The following is an 18,906-nucleotide window of genomic DNA, read 5'->3' on the forward strand; positions in this document are numbered from 1 at the left end:
TCTGAAGGAGTGAAGGAGATGGGGGCAGGGGATGAGGACAGCGGGGGAGTAGAGTCTGAAGGAGTGAAGGAGATGGGGGCAGGGGATGAGGGGAGAGGGGGAGTAGAGTCTGAAGGAGTGAAGGAGATGGGGGCAGGGGATGAGGACAGCGGGGGAGTAGAGTCTGAAGGAGTGAAGGAGATGGGGGCAGGGGATGAGGGGAGAGGGGGAGTAGAGTCTGAAGGAGTGAAGGAGATGGGGGCAGGGGATGAGGACAGCGGGGGAGTAGAGTCTGAAGGAGTGAAGGAGATGGGGGCAGGGGATGAGGGGAGAGGGGGAGTAGAGTCTGAAGGAGTGAAGGAGATGGGGGCAGGGGATGAGGACAGCGGGGGAGTAGAGTCTGAAGGAGTGAAGGAGATGGGGGCAGGGGATGAGGGGAGAGGGGCAGTAGAGTCTGAAGGAGTGAAGGAGATGGAGGCAGGGGATGATACTCTACTAGACTCTGCTCCACTGGCTCCACTCCAGATCACCTGCCTAGAGAAGCAGGTAGGTTTCTGTACTCTAACTCTTACTGTGAACATAGTTATCAATGTAAGTTACTGTAAATACTTGAACAATTTCCCCCCATATCTTAAGCATGTGGTTGTAAACATCCACAACAGAATGCTACTACTACAGACTGCTATAAACAAGCCAGCTATTTTAAATAAATCTGTATTTTATTTTTTTGAACATCTCCTGAATGTTATTCTCTCTCTCTCCTCCTGTCCAGGTGGTTATGCTGCAGGCTGAACTGCAGTCTCTCTCTGAGGAGAACCAGAGGCAGGCTGAGGAGCTGACAGTGTGGAGGCTGACGGCCCAGCCCCTCTGTCTAGACCCAGAGGACCTCACCGCTGCTACCCTCAGCCCTGGACACAACACTGCTCCCCTCAGCCCTGGACACAACACTGCTCCCCTCAGCCCTGGACACAACACTGCTCCCCTCAGCCCTGGACACAACACTGCTCCCCTCAGCCCTGGACACAACACTGCTACCCTCAGCCCTGGACACAACACTGCTACCCTCAGCCCTGGACACAACACTGCTACCCTCAGCCCTGGCCAACACAGCAGTGTGACGGTGATCAGAGAGGATGAGCTGCTTCTCTCCTGTACCTCCAGTAGACTGTATGGGAGGACCCTGGCCTCAAGGTAACACACAGGGGCTACGCACAAATTCTTGATTGACAATTGCAATGACCGGTTTTTGTTATTATGAATTGGTTGTAACAGTTTCTGTGATGAGCAGTTTTCATGTTCTGTCTATGGAGATTTCAAAGTTAGAATTTAAATTTGATTGATCTTTTTTTATTGGTCCAGACTACATCACTGCAATTCTCCTGGGGCAAAGAGTCTCCAAAACCCATCCAGAAAGAACAAATCTACACATCCCCAAGAGACAGAAAAACAGACCAATGAACATGGGGAAGATGGTGAAGAAGCAGACATCACCAAAGATGTTTACCAAATCTCAGAGCTCCAGACCAAGGCAACAGAGCACACTAACCAAGATGATTCAGAAAACAAGACCAATCCAAACACTCCCAGAGCAACAGATGAGACCCAGGCCAAAGAAATAGTCTCAAGGCACAATCTAGACGTCATAGAACTAGATAACAAAGAGTTCCCCACTCTATCTCTCGCTGAGGCTCAATCCACTGAAGCACAGTCCTCTGAAATCAATCATCCCAGTCACCATCAAGAGGAACCAATCTCCACTAGTGTTGAGAATAAAAATCACTCCTCGGTCCGTAGAAAAGTCACCACTACATCAGAGTGGCGAACTGAGAGAACGATAGTGGAGACCAAGGTTCTGAGTTCAAAGGTCATACCAGCAGGATGGACAGGTCAAGAGAGATTGAGCTCTGTAGAGGTGAGTAGTACCAGCTCTCAGACAGAGGAGGGGAGAGAAACAGGCGCCCTACCAGAAACACACCACGTATACACACAGACGGAGAAGGAGGAAGAGGAGGAGAATGATGAAGAACCCACAGAATCACCCCCTGTGTCACCAGTCCAGATGTCTGAGGGGGACAGGATGTTGTTTTCTGGGTCCTTCCCGATCCCTGCCGACCCAGCCCGCCTGGCGGAGCGGATCCGTCGTAACCGGACTCAGATGTCTGCAGCGTACGATGATACGGAATACGAACCCTACGGCCTGCCTGAGGTGGTCATGAAAGGTGAGGAGAGGGGACAGGGGTGGTGTTTTGTTGATGCTGTGTATTTAAATGTCACAGCTAAGGGGGGTTGTTACTATTGGCCAGAGGTGAAGCCTATACTGTTAAAATCAGCTCACCATTCTTTACCACTGTGGGTTATCAAAAGATCTGTGTTTATATTTTCCTCTAGTTACACTGCTCAAAAAAATAAAGGGAACACTTAAACAACACAATGTAACTCCAAGACAATCACACTTCTGTGAAATCAAACTGTCCACTTAGGAAGCAACACTGATTGACAATAAATTTCACATGCTGTTGTGCAAATGGAATAGACAACAGGTGGAAATTATAGGCAATTAGCAAGACACCCCCAAAGGAGTGGTTCTGCAGGTGGTGACCACAGACCACTTCTCAGTTCCTATGCTTCCTGGCTGATGTTTTGGTCACTTTTGAATGCTGGCGGTGCTTTCACTGGTAGCAGTGGTAGCATGAGACGGAGTCTACAACCCACACAAGTGGCTCAGGTAGTGCAGCTCATCCAGGATGGCACATCAGTGCGAGCTGTGGCAAGAAGGTTTGCTGTGTCTGTCAGCGTAGTGTCCAGAGCATGGAGGCGCTACCAGGAGACAGGCCAGTACATCAGGAGACGTGGAGGAGGCCGTAGGAGGGCAACAACCCAGCAGCAGGACCGCTACCTCCGCCTTTGTGCAAGGAGGAGCAGGAGGAGCACTGCCAGAGCCCTGCAAAATGACCTCCAGCAGGCCACAAATGTGCATGTGTCTGCTCAAACGGTCAGAAACAGACTCCATGAGGGTAGTATGAGGGCCCGACGTCCACAGGTGGGGGTTGTGCTTACAGCCCAACACCGTGCAGGACGTTTGGCATTTGCCAGAGAACACCAAGATTGGCAAATTCGCCACTGGCGCCCTGTGCTCTTCACAGATGAAAGCAGGTTCACACTGAGCACATGTGACAGACGTGACAGAGTCTGGAGACGCCGTGGAGAACGTTCTGCTGCCTGCAACATCCTCCAGCATGACCGGTTTGGTGGTGGGTCAGTCATGGTGTGGGGTGGCATTTCTTTGGGGGGCCGCACAGCCCTCCATGTGCTCGCCAGAGGTAGCCTGACTGCCATTAGGTACCGAGATGAGATCCTCAGACCCCTTGTGAGACCATATGCTGGTGCGGTTGGCCCTGGGTTCCTCCTAATGCAAGACAATGCTAGACCTCATGTGGCTGGAGTGTGTCAGCAGTTCCTGCAAGAGGAAGGCATTGATGCTATGGACTGGCCCGCCCGTTCCCCAGACCTGAATCCAATTGAGCACATCTGGGACATCATGTCTCGCTCCATCCACCAACGCCACGTTGCACCACAGACTGTCCAGGAGTTGGCGGATGCTTTAGTCCAGGTCTGGGAGGAGATCCCTCAGGAGACCATCCGCCACCTCATCAGGAGCATGCCCAGGCGTTGTAGGGAGGTCATACAGGCACGTGGAGGCCACACACACTACTGAGCCTCATTTTGACTTCTTTTAAGGATATTACATCAAAGTTGGATCAGCCTGTAGTGTGGTTTTCCACTTTAATTTTGAGTGTGACTCCAAATCCAGACCTCCATGGGTTGATAAATTTGATTTCCATTGATAATTTTTGTGTGATTTTGTTGTCAGCACATTCAACTATGTAAAGAAAAAAGTATTTAATAAGAATATTTCATTCATTCAGATCTAGGATGTGTTATTTTAGTGTTCCCTTTATTTTTTTGAGCAGTGTACAACTGTCCCATACTTGCTATGACAGCCTGTCAAATCATCAACCACTCTAACCAAACCAACTCTCCATCAGACCTTACAGACACCGAAACAGACAACAGATATGAGCTTAACCTGTGGGATGGTATCAACCTATGTCTAATTGAAATGCATTCCAGGTGACTACCTCATGAAGCTGGTTGAGAGAATGCAAAGGGTGTGCAAAGCTGTCATCAAGGCAAAGGGTGGCTACTTTGAAGAAAGTTTTTGGTTACTACATGATTCCATATGTGTTATTTCATAGTTTTGATGTCTTCGCTATTATTCTACAATGTAGAAAATAGTAAAAATAAAGAAAAACCTTTGAATGAGTAGGTGTCCAAACTTTTGACGGGTACTGTGTGTTTTCCTCCTAGCACCCCTAGTAAACATACCACCTCCCACTAGCATTATATAAACAGTACTACATGTTCACATTGCTCATTCTCCCTCCTTCTCTAGGTTTTGCTGACATTCCCAGTGGTCTAGGCTGTCCGTACATTGTGAGGAGGGGGCTCCTGGGTACTGCTGCTATGCCCCGTCCCCAGAGAGATCCCGGCCAGAGGGGGGGGGGGCAGGAGGACCCTGATTAACCCCCAACAGGGGAAGCGTTTAGCCCCTTAGAACCTAATATCTGCACCAGTCACACAAATAACAGCTGCATCATCACACAGTTTACGTTCAGCACGTATTTCACAATTATCACAAGGTTTGTGTAGTCGTAATGTAAACTACTATGTGATCGTGATAGATTATACAAAGTCTGTAGTTGCATAATGTTGTCTTTAGAAAGGACGTTTCATGTGGAGATGACATTAACTAGTTCCACATGACTGACTTAATCGTCTTGTCCTCCTTGGGAGAGTAGGGCGTCCCCCATGGCAATCCACCTCTCTCTCTCCTGTGTGGGTTCACAAGTTCCACATATGGTTGAGTGTATTTGTTTATGCCGTGTGTCAGCGTGTTTGTACAGATCCACTGGAAGACCGTCAGAGGAGAAAGAGTTAATTTCACTGGACCTGCTGTATACTGACCCAAATAAAACCCGTTTCATCTCTATGTACTGAAACACCTGAAGAGGGACGACAACTGTCCCCTGCTGACGTTTAAGACAAGACCTTTCATTGAGTTTTACAGTGGCTCATTGGTTTCTATGCACCTACTACAGTACTGTTCTTTACAAATCTACTGGCTCACATTTCCTTGTTGTGGTTCAAATGAGAAATGGTGCCTTGTTTTTATTTAATTTTTATAAGCTACTTTAGGCCATGGTCCATTGCCTGTTGTGAAAACTTGAATTTTCATTTGAATAGTCTTATTTATAGACTGTTGAATGTTTTAGTGTTTGTGTTCATATCGGCTTTTATAAGCAGTGGGTGTACATTTGAGGGAGCGTGTGTCGGTTTGTACAAAACTGTACACGGATGAGTACGTACTGTGTAGGATGATGTCTGGTCGTTATGTTTTCTCAATATTAGCCTGTGCCTGTGTATGACTCAACCTAACCTGAGCGTGTTTCCTCTCCTTGTATGGTGATCCACTGGGAGCGCTCTTTCTCTTCCCCTCCCTCTTCCTCTCTTTCTGTTTTTTCCCTATTCATTTCTCTCTTTCTTTACACTCAAACATTTTTAAAAATGGCACCCTCACGCTGTGCTCTTGAATTTACACAAGTGCCAAACACACGAGTGAGGTAGTTTTTCTTATTTTTAGATACACTATTTAAATTGTGCAGGTTTAGTCTGCTTTTTTGGACTTTTTTAGTTTTTCCTAGATTTAATATATTACATTTTTGGGGGGGATAGGTTTTTTGTGCACGTTAGTGATTGTGCCTTAGGTTTCTAGATTTTCAGTTGCATCAATAAACTGCCCTGGTTTGAAACAATGTTCACTTAAGAGATTGTTTATCAAAACTAATTTATAGCATCTTAAATGTAATCTTGGTACTGCCACCCTCATTGGTGTGCTTTGAGGAAGTGTGTGCGCTTGTATACAAAACATTAAGAACTCTCTCCATGACACAGACTGACCAGGTGACTACAGGTGAAAGCTATGATCCATTATTGATGTCTCTTGTTATATCCACTTCAATCAGTGTAGATGAAGGGGAGGAGACAGGTTGAAGAAGGATTTTTAAGCCTTGAGAAAATTGAGACATTGATCCCGTGTGGCCCAGTTGGTAGAGCATGGCACTTGCAACGCTAGGTTTGTGGGTTCGATTCCCACGGGGGACCAGTACAAACGAAATATGAAAATGTATGCACTCACCACTATATGTCGCTCTGGATAAAAGCATCTGCTAAATGACTCAAATGTAAACGTGTATGTGTGGCATTCAGAGGGTGAATGGGCAAGATAACATATTTAAGTGCCTTTAAACGGGGTATGGTAGTAGGTGCCAGGTGCACCGGTTTGTGTCAAGAACTGCAACACTGCTGGGTTTTTCCGTGTGTATCAATAATGGTCCACCACCCAAAGGACATCCAGACAACTTGACACAACTGTAGGAAGCATTGGAGTCAACATGGGCCAGCATCCCTGCCCCAACGAAGTGAGGCTGTTCTGAGGTCAAAGGGGAGTGCAACTCAATATTAGGAAGGTGTTCTTAATGTTTTGTACACTGTGTTTTGTGAACGAAACCTTCCTCCATTCCAAATCCACTCTGACCTTCTTTCAGAGCTGAGGTTTATTACAGCGTTACTGCATGGTACTAAGATGAATGTGAGTTGTTATTGGTTTTGTTGTGGTCTAAAAATCTCTCAAAATGCCTTTTTGTTTTTAACACACAACTAAATAAGTTAATAGCCATTGGATCTGATAGAAATGACAGGTTAATACATTGTGGAGTGATTTTAACTTGATGTGCGTAGTTAGCTACACGTGCTTTCTGTCACTACCGACATGATACATGTAGCCACTAGCAACAACCATGTCTTCTCAAGATTCTAGAAGCCTGGCGTGTGTTCTAGAACACGTATGGGCTGTTACAGTACCATTCATTAGCCTTCTGAACACACCCCTAGCTGAGTTATCTGTGGGATCTCTGGGTGGTGGGACGAGTCCAAGCAGAACACACTGGATTCTTTCCCCTGTATGTGACACTTTTATGTGAATGTATCGCTGTTGATGCTTTGTGTCGCTGTTGAAGAAGATAGATTAAATAGGTTGATCTAAATTTATCTTGTCATTTTCTCTTTCCACCTCCTAAGGTCTGTGTGTCAGTTGTTTTTTTCCGTCTTGTCTATGCTAGCTCTATTTGGTAGCTGTATTTCTTTCCATCTCTCTCTTTATTTTCTCTAGGTTGGAGTCACATTCCAAATAATGCCCTCTAGTTTAGAGGTCACTAATGAGGTACCCAGTAAGGCAACTGGCAAGACATCAGTCCGGTGTACAACTGAAATCATTTTTTCCATTCACGGTTGACTTGAAAGTAGCCTGCTGCCAGATCTGTTTGTGCTCTTGCCAACTCTCTTGCTCATTGTCAAGCAAGACATGTTTGGCTTGACAATGAGTGGCAAGGAGTGGCATGATGGCACATACAGACTGGTACCCAGAAGGATACCCATCTTAACCTAGTAGTTGGATATCCTGTTTCTGCTACACCACAGTCTACCTTCCAGTCACCTCGAGTTTGATGACTGGATAAATATGAGTGGATTACACTGTGATGACTTAATGTTGCTCAAGACACCTCTGTCTGTGTTCTCATCCAAACTCACTGTAGTTAGGAATGTATGGGTTTAAAAAGCTAAGCCCCTCTAAATGGACATCAGGAAACAGACAGGGGTTCTGCTCTTACCCCATAGCTTTGTCATGCTTAAAGTAATGACTAGGATTTCCCTAACTCGGTCCTCGGGATCCCAATGGGTGCACTTTGTGGTTTTTGCCATAGCACTACACAGCTGATTCAAATAACCAACTCATCGTCAAGCTTTGATAATATGAATATGCGGTGTAGTGTTAGGGCAAAAACCAAAATGTGTGTGTGTGTATATATGTGTGTGTGTGATATATATATATATCTATCTAATGGTGTGTGTGTATAGACAGTATATGAATAGAAAAGGTGTACAGCAGTAGTTATATAGGATGAGCCTTGACTAGAATACACTATGTAAACAAAGTGACCAGTGTTAAATGACTATGTACAGTACATAGGGCAGCAGTCTCTAAGGTTCAGAGCAGGGTACTGAATGACTAGGCTAGTGGTGATTGTTTTACAGTCCGATGGCCTGGAGATGGAAGCTGTTTATCAGTCTCGGTCCCAGCTTTGATGCACCTGTACTGTCTCCACCTTCTAGCGGGATGAACAGGCTGTGGCTTGGGTGGCTGAGGTCTTTGATATTTTTGGCCTTCCTGTGACACCGGGTGCTTTAGATGTCCTGAAGGGCAGGCAGTGTGCCCCCGGTGATGCGTTGGGCTGACCGCACCACCCTCTGGAGAGCCCTGCGGTTGCCGTACCATGCGGTGATACAGCCCGACAGAATGCTCTCGATGGTGTATCTGTAGAAGTACGTGAGGGTCTTAGGGGCCAAGCCAAATTTCTTCAGACTCCTGAGGTTGAAGAGGTGCTGTCAGTGTGAAGGGACCTTTTCAGGTCCCCAGTGATGTTACACGCCGAGGAACTTGAAGCTTTTGACCCTCTCCACTACAGCCCTGTCACCACCTCCCTGTAGGCTCTCATCGTTGTTGGTAATCAGGCCTACCAATGTTGATTGAGTTGGAGACGTGCGTAGCCATGCAGTTATGGGTGAACAGGGAGTACAGGAGGGCGCTGAGCACACACACCTGTTCCCCCGTGCAAGTGTCTTCACTGACATCTTCAACCTCTCCCTGTCTGAGTCTGTGCCCAAGAACACCAAGGTAACCTGCCTAAATGACTACCGACCCATAACACGCACATCAGTAGCCATAAAGTGCTTGTCTGGTCATGGCTCATGTAACAGTATAACTTTAGTACGTCCCCTCGCCCCGACACGGGCGCGAACCAGGGACCCTCTGCACACATCAACAACTGACACCCACGAAGCGTCGTTACCCATCGCTCCACAAAAGCCGCGGCCCTTGCAGAGCAAGGTGCAACACTACTTCTAGGTTTCAGAGCAAGTGACGTAACTGATTGAAACGCTAGTAGCGCGTACCCGCTAACTAGCTAGCCATTTCACATCCGTTACACTCACCCCCCTTTCAACCTCCTCCTTTTCCGCAGCAACCAGTGATCCGGGTCAACAGCATCAATGTAACAGTATAACTTTAAACCGTCCCCTCGCCCCGACACGGGCGCGAACCAGGGACCCTCTGCACACATCAACAACGGTCGCCCACGAAGCATCGTTACCCATCGCTCCACAAAGGCCACGGCCCTTGCAGAGCAAGGTGCAACACTACTTCTAGGTTTCAGAGCAAGTGACGTAACTGATTGAAACGCTAGTAGCGCGTACCCGCTAACTAGCTAGCCATTTCACATCCGTTACACTCACTGGTCATGGTTCACATCAAAGACTGGTCATGGCTCACAACACCATTATCCCAGAAACCCTAGACCCACTCCAATTTGCATACCGCCCCAACAGACCCACAGATGATGCAATCTCTATTACACTCCACACTGCCCTTTCCCACCTGGACAAAAGGAACACCTATGTGAGAATGCTATTCATTGACTACAGTTCAGAGTTCAGCACCATAGAGCCCTCAAAGCTCATCACTAAGCTAAGGACCCTGGGACTAAACACCTCCCTCTGCAACTGGATCTTGGACTTCCTGACGGGCCGCCCCCAGGTGGTAAGGGTAGGTAACAACACATCCGCCATGCTGATCCTCAATACTGGGGCCCCTCGGGGATGTGTGCTCAGTCCCCTCCTGTACCCCCTGTTCCCTCATGACTGCACGCCCACACAACTCCAACACCATCATTAAGTTTGCCGATGACAACAGTGGTGTAGGCCTGATCAACGACGAGAGAGCCCATAGGGAGGAGGTCAAAGACCTGGCCATGTGGTGCCAGGACAACAACCTCTCCCTCAACGTGATCAAGACAAAGGAGAGGATTGTGGACTACAGGAAAAGGAGGACCGAGCATGCCCGAATTCTCATCGATGGGGCTGTAGTGGAGCAGGTTGAGAGCTTCAAGTTCCTTGGCGTCCACATCAACAAACTAACATGGTCCAAGCACACCAAGACAGTCGTGTAGAGGGCACGACAAAACCTATTCCCCCTCAGGAGACTAAAAAGATTTGGCATGAGTCCTCAGATCCTCAAAAGGTTCTACAGCTGCACCATCGAGAGCATCCTGACTGGTTGCATCACTGCCTGGTGTGGCAACTGCTCGGCCTTCGACCGCAAGGCACTACAGAGGGTAGTGTGTACGGCCGAGTACATCACTGGGGCCAAGCTTTCTGCCATCCAGGACTTCTGTACCAGGCGATGTCAGAGGAAGGCCCTAAAAATTGTCAAAGACTCCAGCCACCCTAGTCATAGACTGTTCTCTCTGCTACCGCACGGCAAGCGGTACCGGAGCGCCAAGTCTAGGTCCAAGAGGCTTCTAAACAGTTCTACCTCCAAGCCTTAAGACTCCTGAACATCTAATCAAATGGCTACCCAGACTATTTTCATTGCCCCCACCCCCTATTTTACACCGCTGCTACTCTGTTATCTATGCGTTATCACTTTAATAACTCTACCTACATGTACATATTACCTCAATTACCTTGACTAACCGGTGCCCCCGCACATTTACTCTGTACTGGTACCCCCTGTATATAGTCTCGCTACTGTTATTTTACTGCTGCTCTTTAATTACTTGTTCCTTTAATTTCTTATTCATATTTTTTGAACTGCATTGTTGGTTAGGGGCTTGTAAGTAAGCATTTCACTGTAAGATCTACACCTGTTGTATTCGGCGCATGTGACTAATACAATTTGATTTGTGTTGAGGATCAGCATGTCGGAAATGTTGTCTTCCAAGATACTGGATATGATGAGATGCTTGTCTCCACCCTAACAATGGGTTTCGTTGTCCACAGAGTGGAACGGCGGGCTGTCAACGTCCCACCTATTTATCTCTTTCGATTGGTGGATACATCTTGTTATTTGAACACATTTGAATATTCGATGAGGGGTGTTGATGTCAACCACCTGTATTCAATGGAGAGTGAGATGCTATGCTGGCTCATGAATATGCGTAGATCGGCTCAAATATCAACAGGGACAACTCCGAATTAGTGTTTTTTTTAAAGGAAGTCACGCGCATCACACTTATATCGGTACACACGTAGCAACCTAAACATTACAAAACTTCTATTAGATCAAATAAGCCGCACCTTTCAAAATAGCAATACTTTTTTATCTTTACTAAATTCGACACTCATTGCCCCCCATACAAAAACTCCTCACCTGCTTAATACACTGAACAAAAATATTAACACATCTAAAGTGTTGGTCCCATGTTTCATCAGCTGAAATATAAGATCCCAGAAATGTTCCATACTCACAAAAAAACGTATTAATCTCAATTTTTGTGCACAAATTTGTTTACATCTCTGTTAGTGAGCATTCTCCTTTCCAAGAGGGATGGCATATCAAGAAGCTGATTATTAAACAGCATGATCATTACACAGGTGCACCTTGTGCTTCAGACAATAAAGGCCTCTCTAACATGAGCAGTTTTGTCACACAACACAATGCCACAAATATCTCAGGAATGTCCACCAGAGTGGTTGCCAGATAATTGGATGTTAATTTCTCTGCCATAAGCCGCTTCCATCGTCATTTTAGAGAATTTGCAGTACGTTCAACCTGGCCTCAACCGCAGACCACGTATATGGCGTTGTGTGGGCGAGCGGTTTGCTGATGTCAACGTTGTGAACAGAGTACCTCATTGTGGGGTTAGGGTTTGGGCAGGCATAAGCTACGCACAACAAACACAATTGCATTTTATAGATGGCAATTTGAATGCACAGAAATAATGCGACAAGATCCTGAGGCCCATTTAAAAAATGTTTTATCTGTGACCAACAGATGCGTATCTGTTTTCTCAGTCGTGAAATCTAGGGCCTAATGAATTTATTTCAATTGACTGATTTCCTCATATGAACTGTAACTCAGTAAAATCCTTGAAATTGTTGCGTTTGTGGGCCTCCCGAGTGCTAGCTGTGCCACTAGAGATTCTGGGTTCGAGTCCAGGCTCTGTCGCAGCCAGCCGCACCGGGAAACCCATGGGGCAGCGCACAATTGGCCCAGCGTCGTGCGGGTTACGAGAGGGTTTGGCCGGCAGGGATGTCCTTGTCCCATCGCGCACAAGCGACTCTTGTGGCGGGCCGGGCGCAGTGCACGCTGACATCGTCGCCAGGTGCACGGTGTTTCCTCCGACACATTGATTTGGCTGGCTTCAGGGTTAAGTGGGCATTGTGTCAAGAAGCAGTGCGGCTTGGTTGGGTTGTGTTTCGGAGGACACACCGCTCTCAACCTTCGCCTCTCCCGAGTCCGTACGGGAGTTGCAGCGATGAGACAAGACTGGGACTACCAATTTGGATACCACGAAATTGGGGAGAAAATGGGGCAATTTTTTAAATAATAATTTAAAAAAAACTTTGAATAAATAGAAATTGTTGTGTTTATATTTTTGTTCAGTATAAATAATGATCTACTTAACGTGGACATATTTTGGGCGAGTTTGAGCAAATTGAGGTGTAGAATTACTGATCTACAAATTGTATTCCCTGCTACATAATAGGTTTTGTGCGATTAAGATTTGCTGCGCTACACCTCCCCTGGCTTTGGCAATCCCTCCGCCAAACACATACGTACAACCAGACATTGATTGATTGGAGAAAGCATGTGTCAATTACAGAACATTTCCTAGGGTTTCCTACCTGCAGCAACACCAGTGGACAGAGCTGGAACTACTGGAAAAAGCAGTGCCTCAAAACTCCTGGCCCTATGAGAGAGACACACACACACACACACTTCCTATAATCCCTCTTCTCCTCCATCACAGTGATGTAGAGTCCTGAGCATGGGGAAACACCTTCCCACTGCCAGGAACACACACACACACTTACTTAGTGGACACACACTTCTACTCTGTGAGCGTTTGGACATACACACTTCTACTCATAGAGCGGTTGATGGTGAGAAGAGCCTGGACACCAAGAAGCACATACTGGTTCTTCAGACTTCATCGTTTCTCCTGAACTCAGGTAGGATTTAAAGTCAGTTGCTTTGTTCAGATTGGTTTATTTGCTCACCTATTAGTAATATACAGTATTTGTTGTCTGAAAATACATTTATGTACTTGTGTGTGGATTGCAAGGGAGAACTAACTGGCGTCATCGTATGTATAACGTGTTTCTGTGTTCAAGTGTAGGCTTTGGTTCTGGTGGGGTCATCAGTTTTTTTTATAGTCTACACCTTTTTTATAGTCTACACCTTTTTTATAGTCTACACCTGTTTTTTAATAAAATTAGCACATAATTTTATTTAACAAGGCAAGTCAGTTAAGAACAAATTCTTATTTACAATGACGGCCTAGGAACAGTGGGTTAACTGCCTTGTTCAGGGGCAGAACGACAGATTTTTACCTTGTCAGCTCAGGGATTTGATCTAGCAACCTTTTGGTTACTGGCCCAACGCTCTAACCACTAGGCTACCTGCTGCCCCAAAATGTACCTGGGGACATTATCTGTTTTTGTGACATTTCATTGAATGATTTACTTACTTGCATGACTGTCAATTGTTTTTCTCCCCAAAAACAGTTTCATAGCTTTCAGTCAGTGATTTGGGTAACAAAATCTAACTGTCCTTCCAAAGAACATTGGCCATATCAAATGCTGAGGGAAATGTTGGAAACATTCTTTATGATGTATCTTTAAGCTCTCAATATAAATGACTGATAGCATTACATTTTATTGTATGACAAATGTACCCTAAAATATGAATCATTAGACAAATAACCTGCTGTTTTACATCCATCTTATGAGCTAGGTGGAGACTGGCGCCAAAGCCTCTTCCCTACTTGGCAGTTCTGCACTCCTTTTTGTTTTTAACTGCAATACATTGGAAACATGATGATTTATCACAATTTATGTCACGCTGTTTGAGCAGGGATATTTCACAACACATCAAACACATATATCTTATAAAGATATAAAAATATGCCAGGATAGGTTTAGACAACGATAACAAATAATACATTTTCAGCCAATGCATAGACGTCCATACAAACCAATGCGTTCCATTAGATCAGAATGCTAACAGAGAACTCCAGGAAATATCAGAACGTTGACGCAGTTCTTTGGAACACCATGGCCATCTTCTGGTTCTGGAGGTGAATATCATTTAAAGAAAACAAACTGTTTAAACTAGATAAAGATAAGCATCCTAAACATACTTAGATTAACAGCGAGATGTATGTTTAGCAGGTTGGCAGAGGCTAATCGTTTAAAAACGTTGGCCAGTTGATATCCGGGGCAGTCTGGTGAGTGTCAGTGTGTGTTGTTATGACAGGGGCACTAACGTAGACGCTGGTCTGAACCCTCCTACTATTCCCCCTTTCAGCCCTGGGCCTGGTAGAGAGGAGAGAGAACTCTCATCACCAGATCTTCAGGATGGATAAAACGTGGACAAGTGAGTTGTTTAGAGCGGGATGTCTTAACGGTAGTAACGTCACACTTTTCTCTTTGGGTAAATCCAGTTGAATTCAATCACTTTTTGACAGCACCCCTTTTGATTTGAATGAAATCATATATACATATATACATATTTGCCTAAAGTGATTTTTGGACCTGAATGCCGAATCATTCAAGAGATGGCACTTCTTTGGTACTCCTTGTGTATATGTCCTTATTGTTATTTTATTGTTACTATTTCCTTTTTTCCTTTTGAACTCTGCGTTGTTGGTAAATGTCTCGTAAGTGTTTCACAGTAAAGTCTACACCTGTTGCATGTGACATAGAATATATATATATTTATTTTTTTGGACATTTTTGCATACCCCACCATACCTATTTTATACTAAAAAATGTAAAGTAATTTCCAACATTCACTCAATGCATTCTGGGTTTTTACAAAGTGCAGGACAAGCTATTCCATCAGAACGTGTTATCGGACAGCTAGATGATACCTACTTATATTTTGGAAGTTAATATATTCCAATTAGATAAAAGATGAGGCATAATAACCATCATCAGAAGATACTATTAACACACAAATATTATTTGCCACAGGATAAATAGCAGAAGAATGAAGGTTTATGGCAGGGGAAACGGTGTTGCAGTAGTCTAGTATGAAGGGTTATGGCTGGGGAAACGGTGTTGCAGTAGTCTAGTGTGAGGGGTTATAGGAGGGGAAACGGTGTTGCAGTAGTCTAGTGTGAGGGGTTATGGCAGGGGAAACGGTGTTGCAGTAGTCTAGTGTGAGGGGTTATGACAGGGGAAACAGTGTTGCAGTAGTCTAGTGTGAGGGGTTATGGCTGGGGAAACGGTGTTGCAGTAGTCTAGTGTGAGGGGTTATGGCTGGGGGAAACGGTGTTGCAGTAGTCTAGTGTGAGGGGTTATAGCAGGGGAAATGGTGTTGCAGTAGTCTAGTGTGAGGGGTTATGGCAGGGGAAACAGTGTTGCAGTAGTCTAGTGTGAGGGTTTATGGCTGGGGAAACGGTGTTGCAGTAGTCTAGTGTGAGGGGTTATGGCAGGGGAAACGGTGTTGCAGTAGTCTAGTGTGAGGGTTTATAGCTGGGGGAAACGGTGTTGCAGTAGTCTAGTGTGAGGGGTTATGGCAGGGGAAACGGTGTTGCAGTAGTCTAGTGTGAGGGGTTATGGCAGGGGAAACGGTGTTGCAGTAGTCTAGTGTGAGGGTTTATAGCTGGGGGAAACGGTGTTGCAGTAGTCTAGTGTGAGGGGTTATGGCAGGGGAAACGGTGTTGCAGTAGTCTAGTGTGAGGGGTTATGGCTGGGGGAAACGGTGTTGCAGTAGTCTAGTGTGAGGGGTTATGGCAGGGGAAACGGTGTTGCAGTAGTCTAGTGTGAGGGTTTATAGCTGGGGGAAACGGTGTTGCAGTAGTCTAGTGTGAGGGTTTATAGCTGGGGGAAACGGTGTTGCAGTAGTCTAGTGTGAGGGGTTATGGCAGGGGAAACGGTGTTGCAGTAGTCTAGTGTGAGGGTTTATGGCTGGGGGAAACGGTGTTGCAGTAGTCTAGTGTGAGGGTTTATGGCTGGGGAAACGGTGTTGCAGTAGTCTAGTGTGAGGGGTTATGGCAGGGGAAACGGTGTTGCAGTAGTCTAGTGTGAGGGGTTATGGCTGGGGGAAACGGTGTTGCAGTAGTCTAGTGTGAGGGGTTATGGCAGGGGAAACGGTGTTGCAGTAGTCTAGTGTGAGGGTTTATAGCTGGGGGAAACGGTGTTGCAGTAGTCTAGTGTGAGGGTTTATGGCTGGGGGAAACGGTGTTGCAGTAGTCTAGTGTGAGGGTTTATGGCTGGGGAAACGGTGTTGCAGTAGTCTAGTGTGAGGGGTTATGGCAGGGGAAACGGTGTTACAGTAGTCTAGTGTGAGGGGTTATGGCTGGGGAAACGGTGTTGCAGTAGTCTAGTGTGAGGGGTTATGGCTGGGGGAAACGGTGTTGCAGTAGTCTAGTGTGAGGGGTTATGGCAGGGGAAACGGTGTTGCAGTAGTCTAGTGTGAGGGTTTATAGCTGGGGGAAACGGTGTTGCAGTAGTCTAGTGTGAGGGGTTATGGCTGGGGGAAACGGTGTTGCAGTAGTCTAGTGTGAGGGGTTATGGCTGGGGAAACGGTGTTGCAGTAGTCTAGTGTGAGGGGTTATGGCTGGGGAAACGGTGTTGCAGTAGTCTAGTGTGAGGGGTTATGGCAGGGGAACCGGTGTTGCAGTAGTCTAGTGTGAGGGGTTATGGCAGGGGAAACGGTGTTGCAGTAGTCTAGTGTGAGGGTTTATAGCTGGGGGAAACGGTGTTGCAGTAGTCTAGTGTGAGGGTTTATAGCAGGGGAAACGGTGTTGCAGTAGTCTAGTGTGAGGGGTTATGGCTGGGGAAACGGTGTTGCAGTAGTCTAGTGTGAGGGGTTATGGCTGGGGAAACGGTGTTGCAGTAGTCTAGTGTGAGGGGTTATAGCTGGGGGAACCGGTGTTGCAGTAGTCTAGTGTGAGGGGTTATGGCAGGGGAAACGGTGTTGCAGTAGTCTAGTGTGAGGGTTTATGGCTGGGGGAAACGGTGTTGCAGTAGTCTAGTGTGAGGGTTTATAGCAGGGGAAACGGTGTTGCAGTAGTCTAGTGTGTGGGGTTATGGCTGGGGGAAACGGTGTTGCAGTAGTCTAGTGTGTGGGGTGCAGGAATAATGACAAGTGAACCTGGGGAGCTGTGTGTTCACATTGCCCTTAAAAAGGGAACCGGACTCAGATCACCTCTGGAGATGGTCTCAGTTCGGTTCGCTTCGGAGGCTCTTTTGAGAAGTCTGAGTTCCATTGGAGTGTTCACACTGCACAAAAAAATGAAGCGAACCGCACTGAGTTCACAAAGAATGGCTGAAAGGTACCACGTGTGAAAACACCCATAGACCCTATTTTACATCATCTGACATTTTTGTGTTGTCCCCGCCATCGGTTGAGACAAAACATGCTCTTGAATACAGGGTTGTTGTCATGTTTTGGCTGTTAATTGTACTCAAATGGCAATTAAATTGAAATGTCAACTTTCAAATGCTACCACAAAGATGGTAGAGAATGTTGACTTGAATGGGATTATCTTTTGTTTTAAATTATACTGTCAATTCTCCATAGGAAACTTATTGAAATTATAGAAATCTAGACAATGGAATGGACATGACCATTTAATTTGACATTCAACACAGGTGGACCGGCGGCCATCTTTGTGGTTTTAATTAGAAGTAAACATTTCAATGGTGTTCCAGCTAATTTACAGTGGTCTGAATCGATAGGTCCATTCTATTAATTATATTTCTATGATAGAAATGACACCCACCCTGTATCCAAGAGCATGCTGTGTCTCAACCAATGGTGGGCACAACACAAAAACCTGAGATGATGTAAAGTAGGGTCTAAGATAAAGCATATGCTAATATGAAAAAAATCAGAGTTTAGGCATTTTTAGGTAATTGATGTTGAAGGTTAAATGTCATTTTTATTTAAACTTTTTAAAAGAAATTATCAAGTAGTTTGACAACCCTGTTTGAAAGCGTTTAAATGATATCAAATTCAACCATTTATCTTTTCCAGTGATGAAGACATGTATGTCTCACGGTGTGGCGGGTTCTGCAAAACGGGTTAACTTTGAGCACCATTTGTCTCCTGAATGTTCTGGCATTCAGGTCCAAAAAGTCACTTTCTGACCACTTCTTCCATGGGCAAACATGTATGGAAAGTGTTGTTTAAATCATAAGGGATGATGTAAAAAAGTTATTGAATTCAAATGGATTTACCTCTATAGGAGATAAACTTCATATCTTGTCTCACACTTTCATGTTCTGGAAATGACCAGAGAACCACCTGCTCTATGTTGTTTTTTCCTTGATATAGCTCCTCAAATAATCCCCATTATCAAAGTTGTTCCTGATCTTATATTTCCAGAACGAGATCATCATCATTGAACACACACACTCAAAATCCTATTTTCCCTAACCCTTAACCTAACCTAAACCCCTAACTCTAAATTTAAACCTAATCTTAATCCTATTTGTGAACCTAACCCCTAAACCTGAAATAGCCCTTTTCCCTTGTGGGGGCCAACAATTCTTTTCCCCTTGTTTTACTATTCTGTTTCCCACAAGGATAGTAAAACCAAACTAAAAATGGTGTGTGTGTGTGTGTGTGTGTGTGTGTGTGCGTGCATGCAGCTGTGCCACCGTGTGTATCGTGGAAGAGGCCGTAGAGCAGACCCTGGCGAAACCTGACTCCTGTGGTGGGGGGGTGAGCTCGGG

General features: G+C 45.7%; 1 protein-coding gene across 1 annotated transcript; it reads left to right on the plus strand.

Moving 5' to 3' along the window:
* The first annotated feature begins 415 nt into the window (after positions 1–415).
* si:dkeyp-115e12.6 (histone-lysine N-methyltransferase 2D) lies at positions 416–5,852 on the plus strand. Its single transcript, XM_038993582.1, has 4 exons — positions 416–525; positions 752–1,170; positions 1,339–2,198; positions 4,433–5,852. The coding sequence occupies exons 1-4, from the start codon at positions 451–453 to the stop codon at positions 4,561–4,563; spliced, it is 1,485 nt and encodes a 494-aa protein (XP_038849510.1). The 5' UTR covers positions 416–450; the 3' UTR covers positions 4,564–5,852.
* The last annotated feature ends 13,054 nt before the right edge of the window (positions 5,853–18,906 follow it).

Source organism: Salvelinus namaycush, chromosome 5 (genome assembly GCF_016432855.1).
Source record: "Salvelinus namaycush isolate Seneca chromosome 5, SaNama_1.0, whole genome shotgun sequence".
Taxonomy (NCBI): Eukaryota; Metazoa; Chordata; class Actinopteri; order Salmoniformes; family Salmonidae; genus Salvelinus; species Salvelinus namaycush.

What these genes read in the sequence shown, in the direction of transcription:
- si:dkeyp-115e12.6 (XM_038993582.1), top strand. Translation starts at nt 451, where the DNA reads ATGGAGGCAGGGGATGATACTCTACTAGACTCTGCTCCACTGGCTCCA. An exon ending in GGGAGGACCCTGGCCTCAAG is followed by an intron (nt 1,171 to 1,338) that starts GTAACACACAGG and finishes TTATTGGTCCAG; the next exon opens with ACTACATCACTGCAATTCTC. An exon ending in GCCTGAGGTGGTCATGAAAG is followed by an intron (nt 2,199 to 4,432) that starts GTGAGGAGAGGG and finishes CTCCTTCTCTAG; the next exon opens with GTTTTGCTGACATTCCCAGT.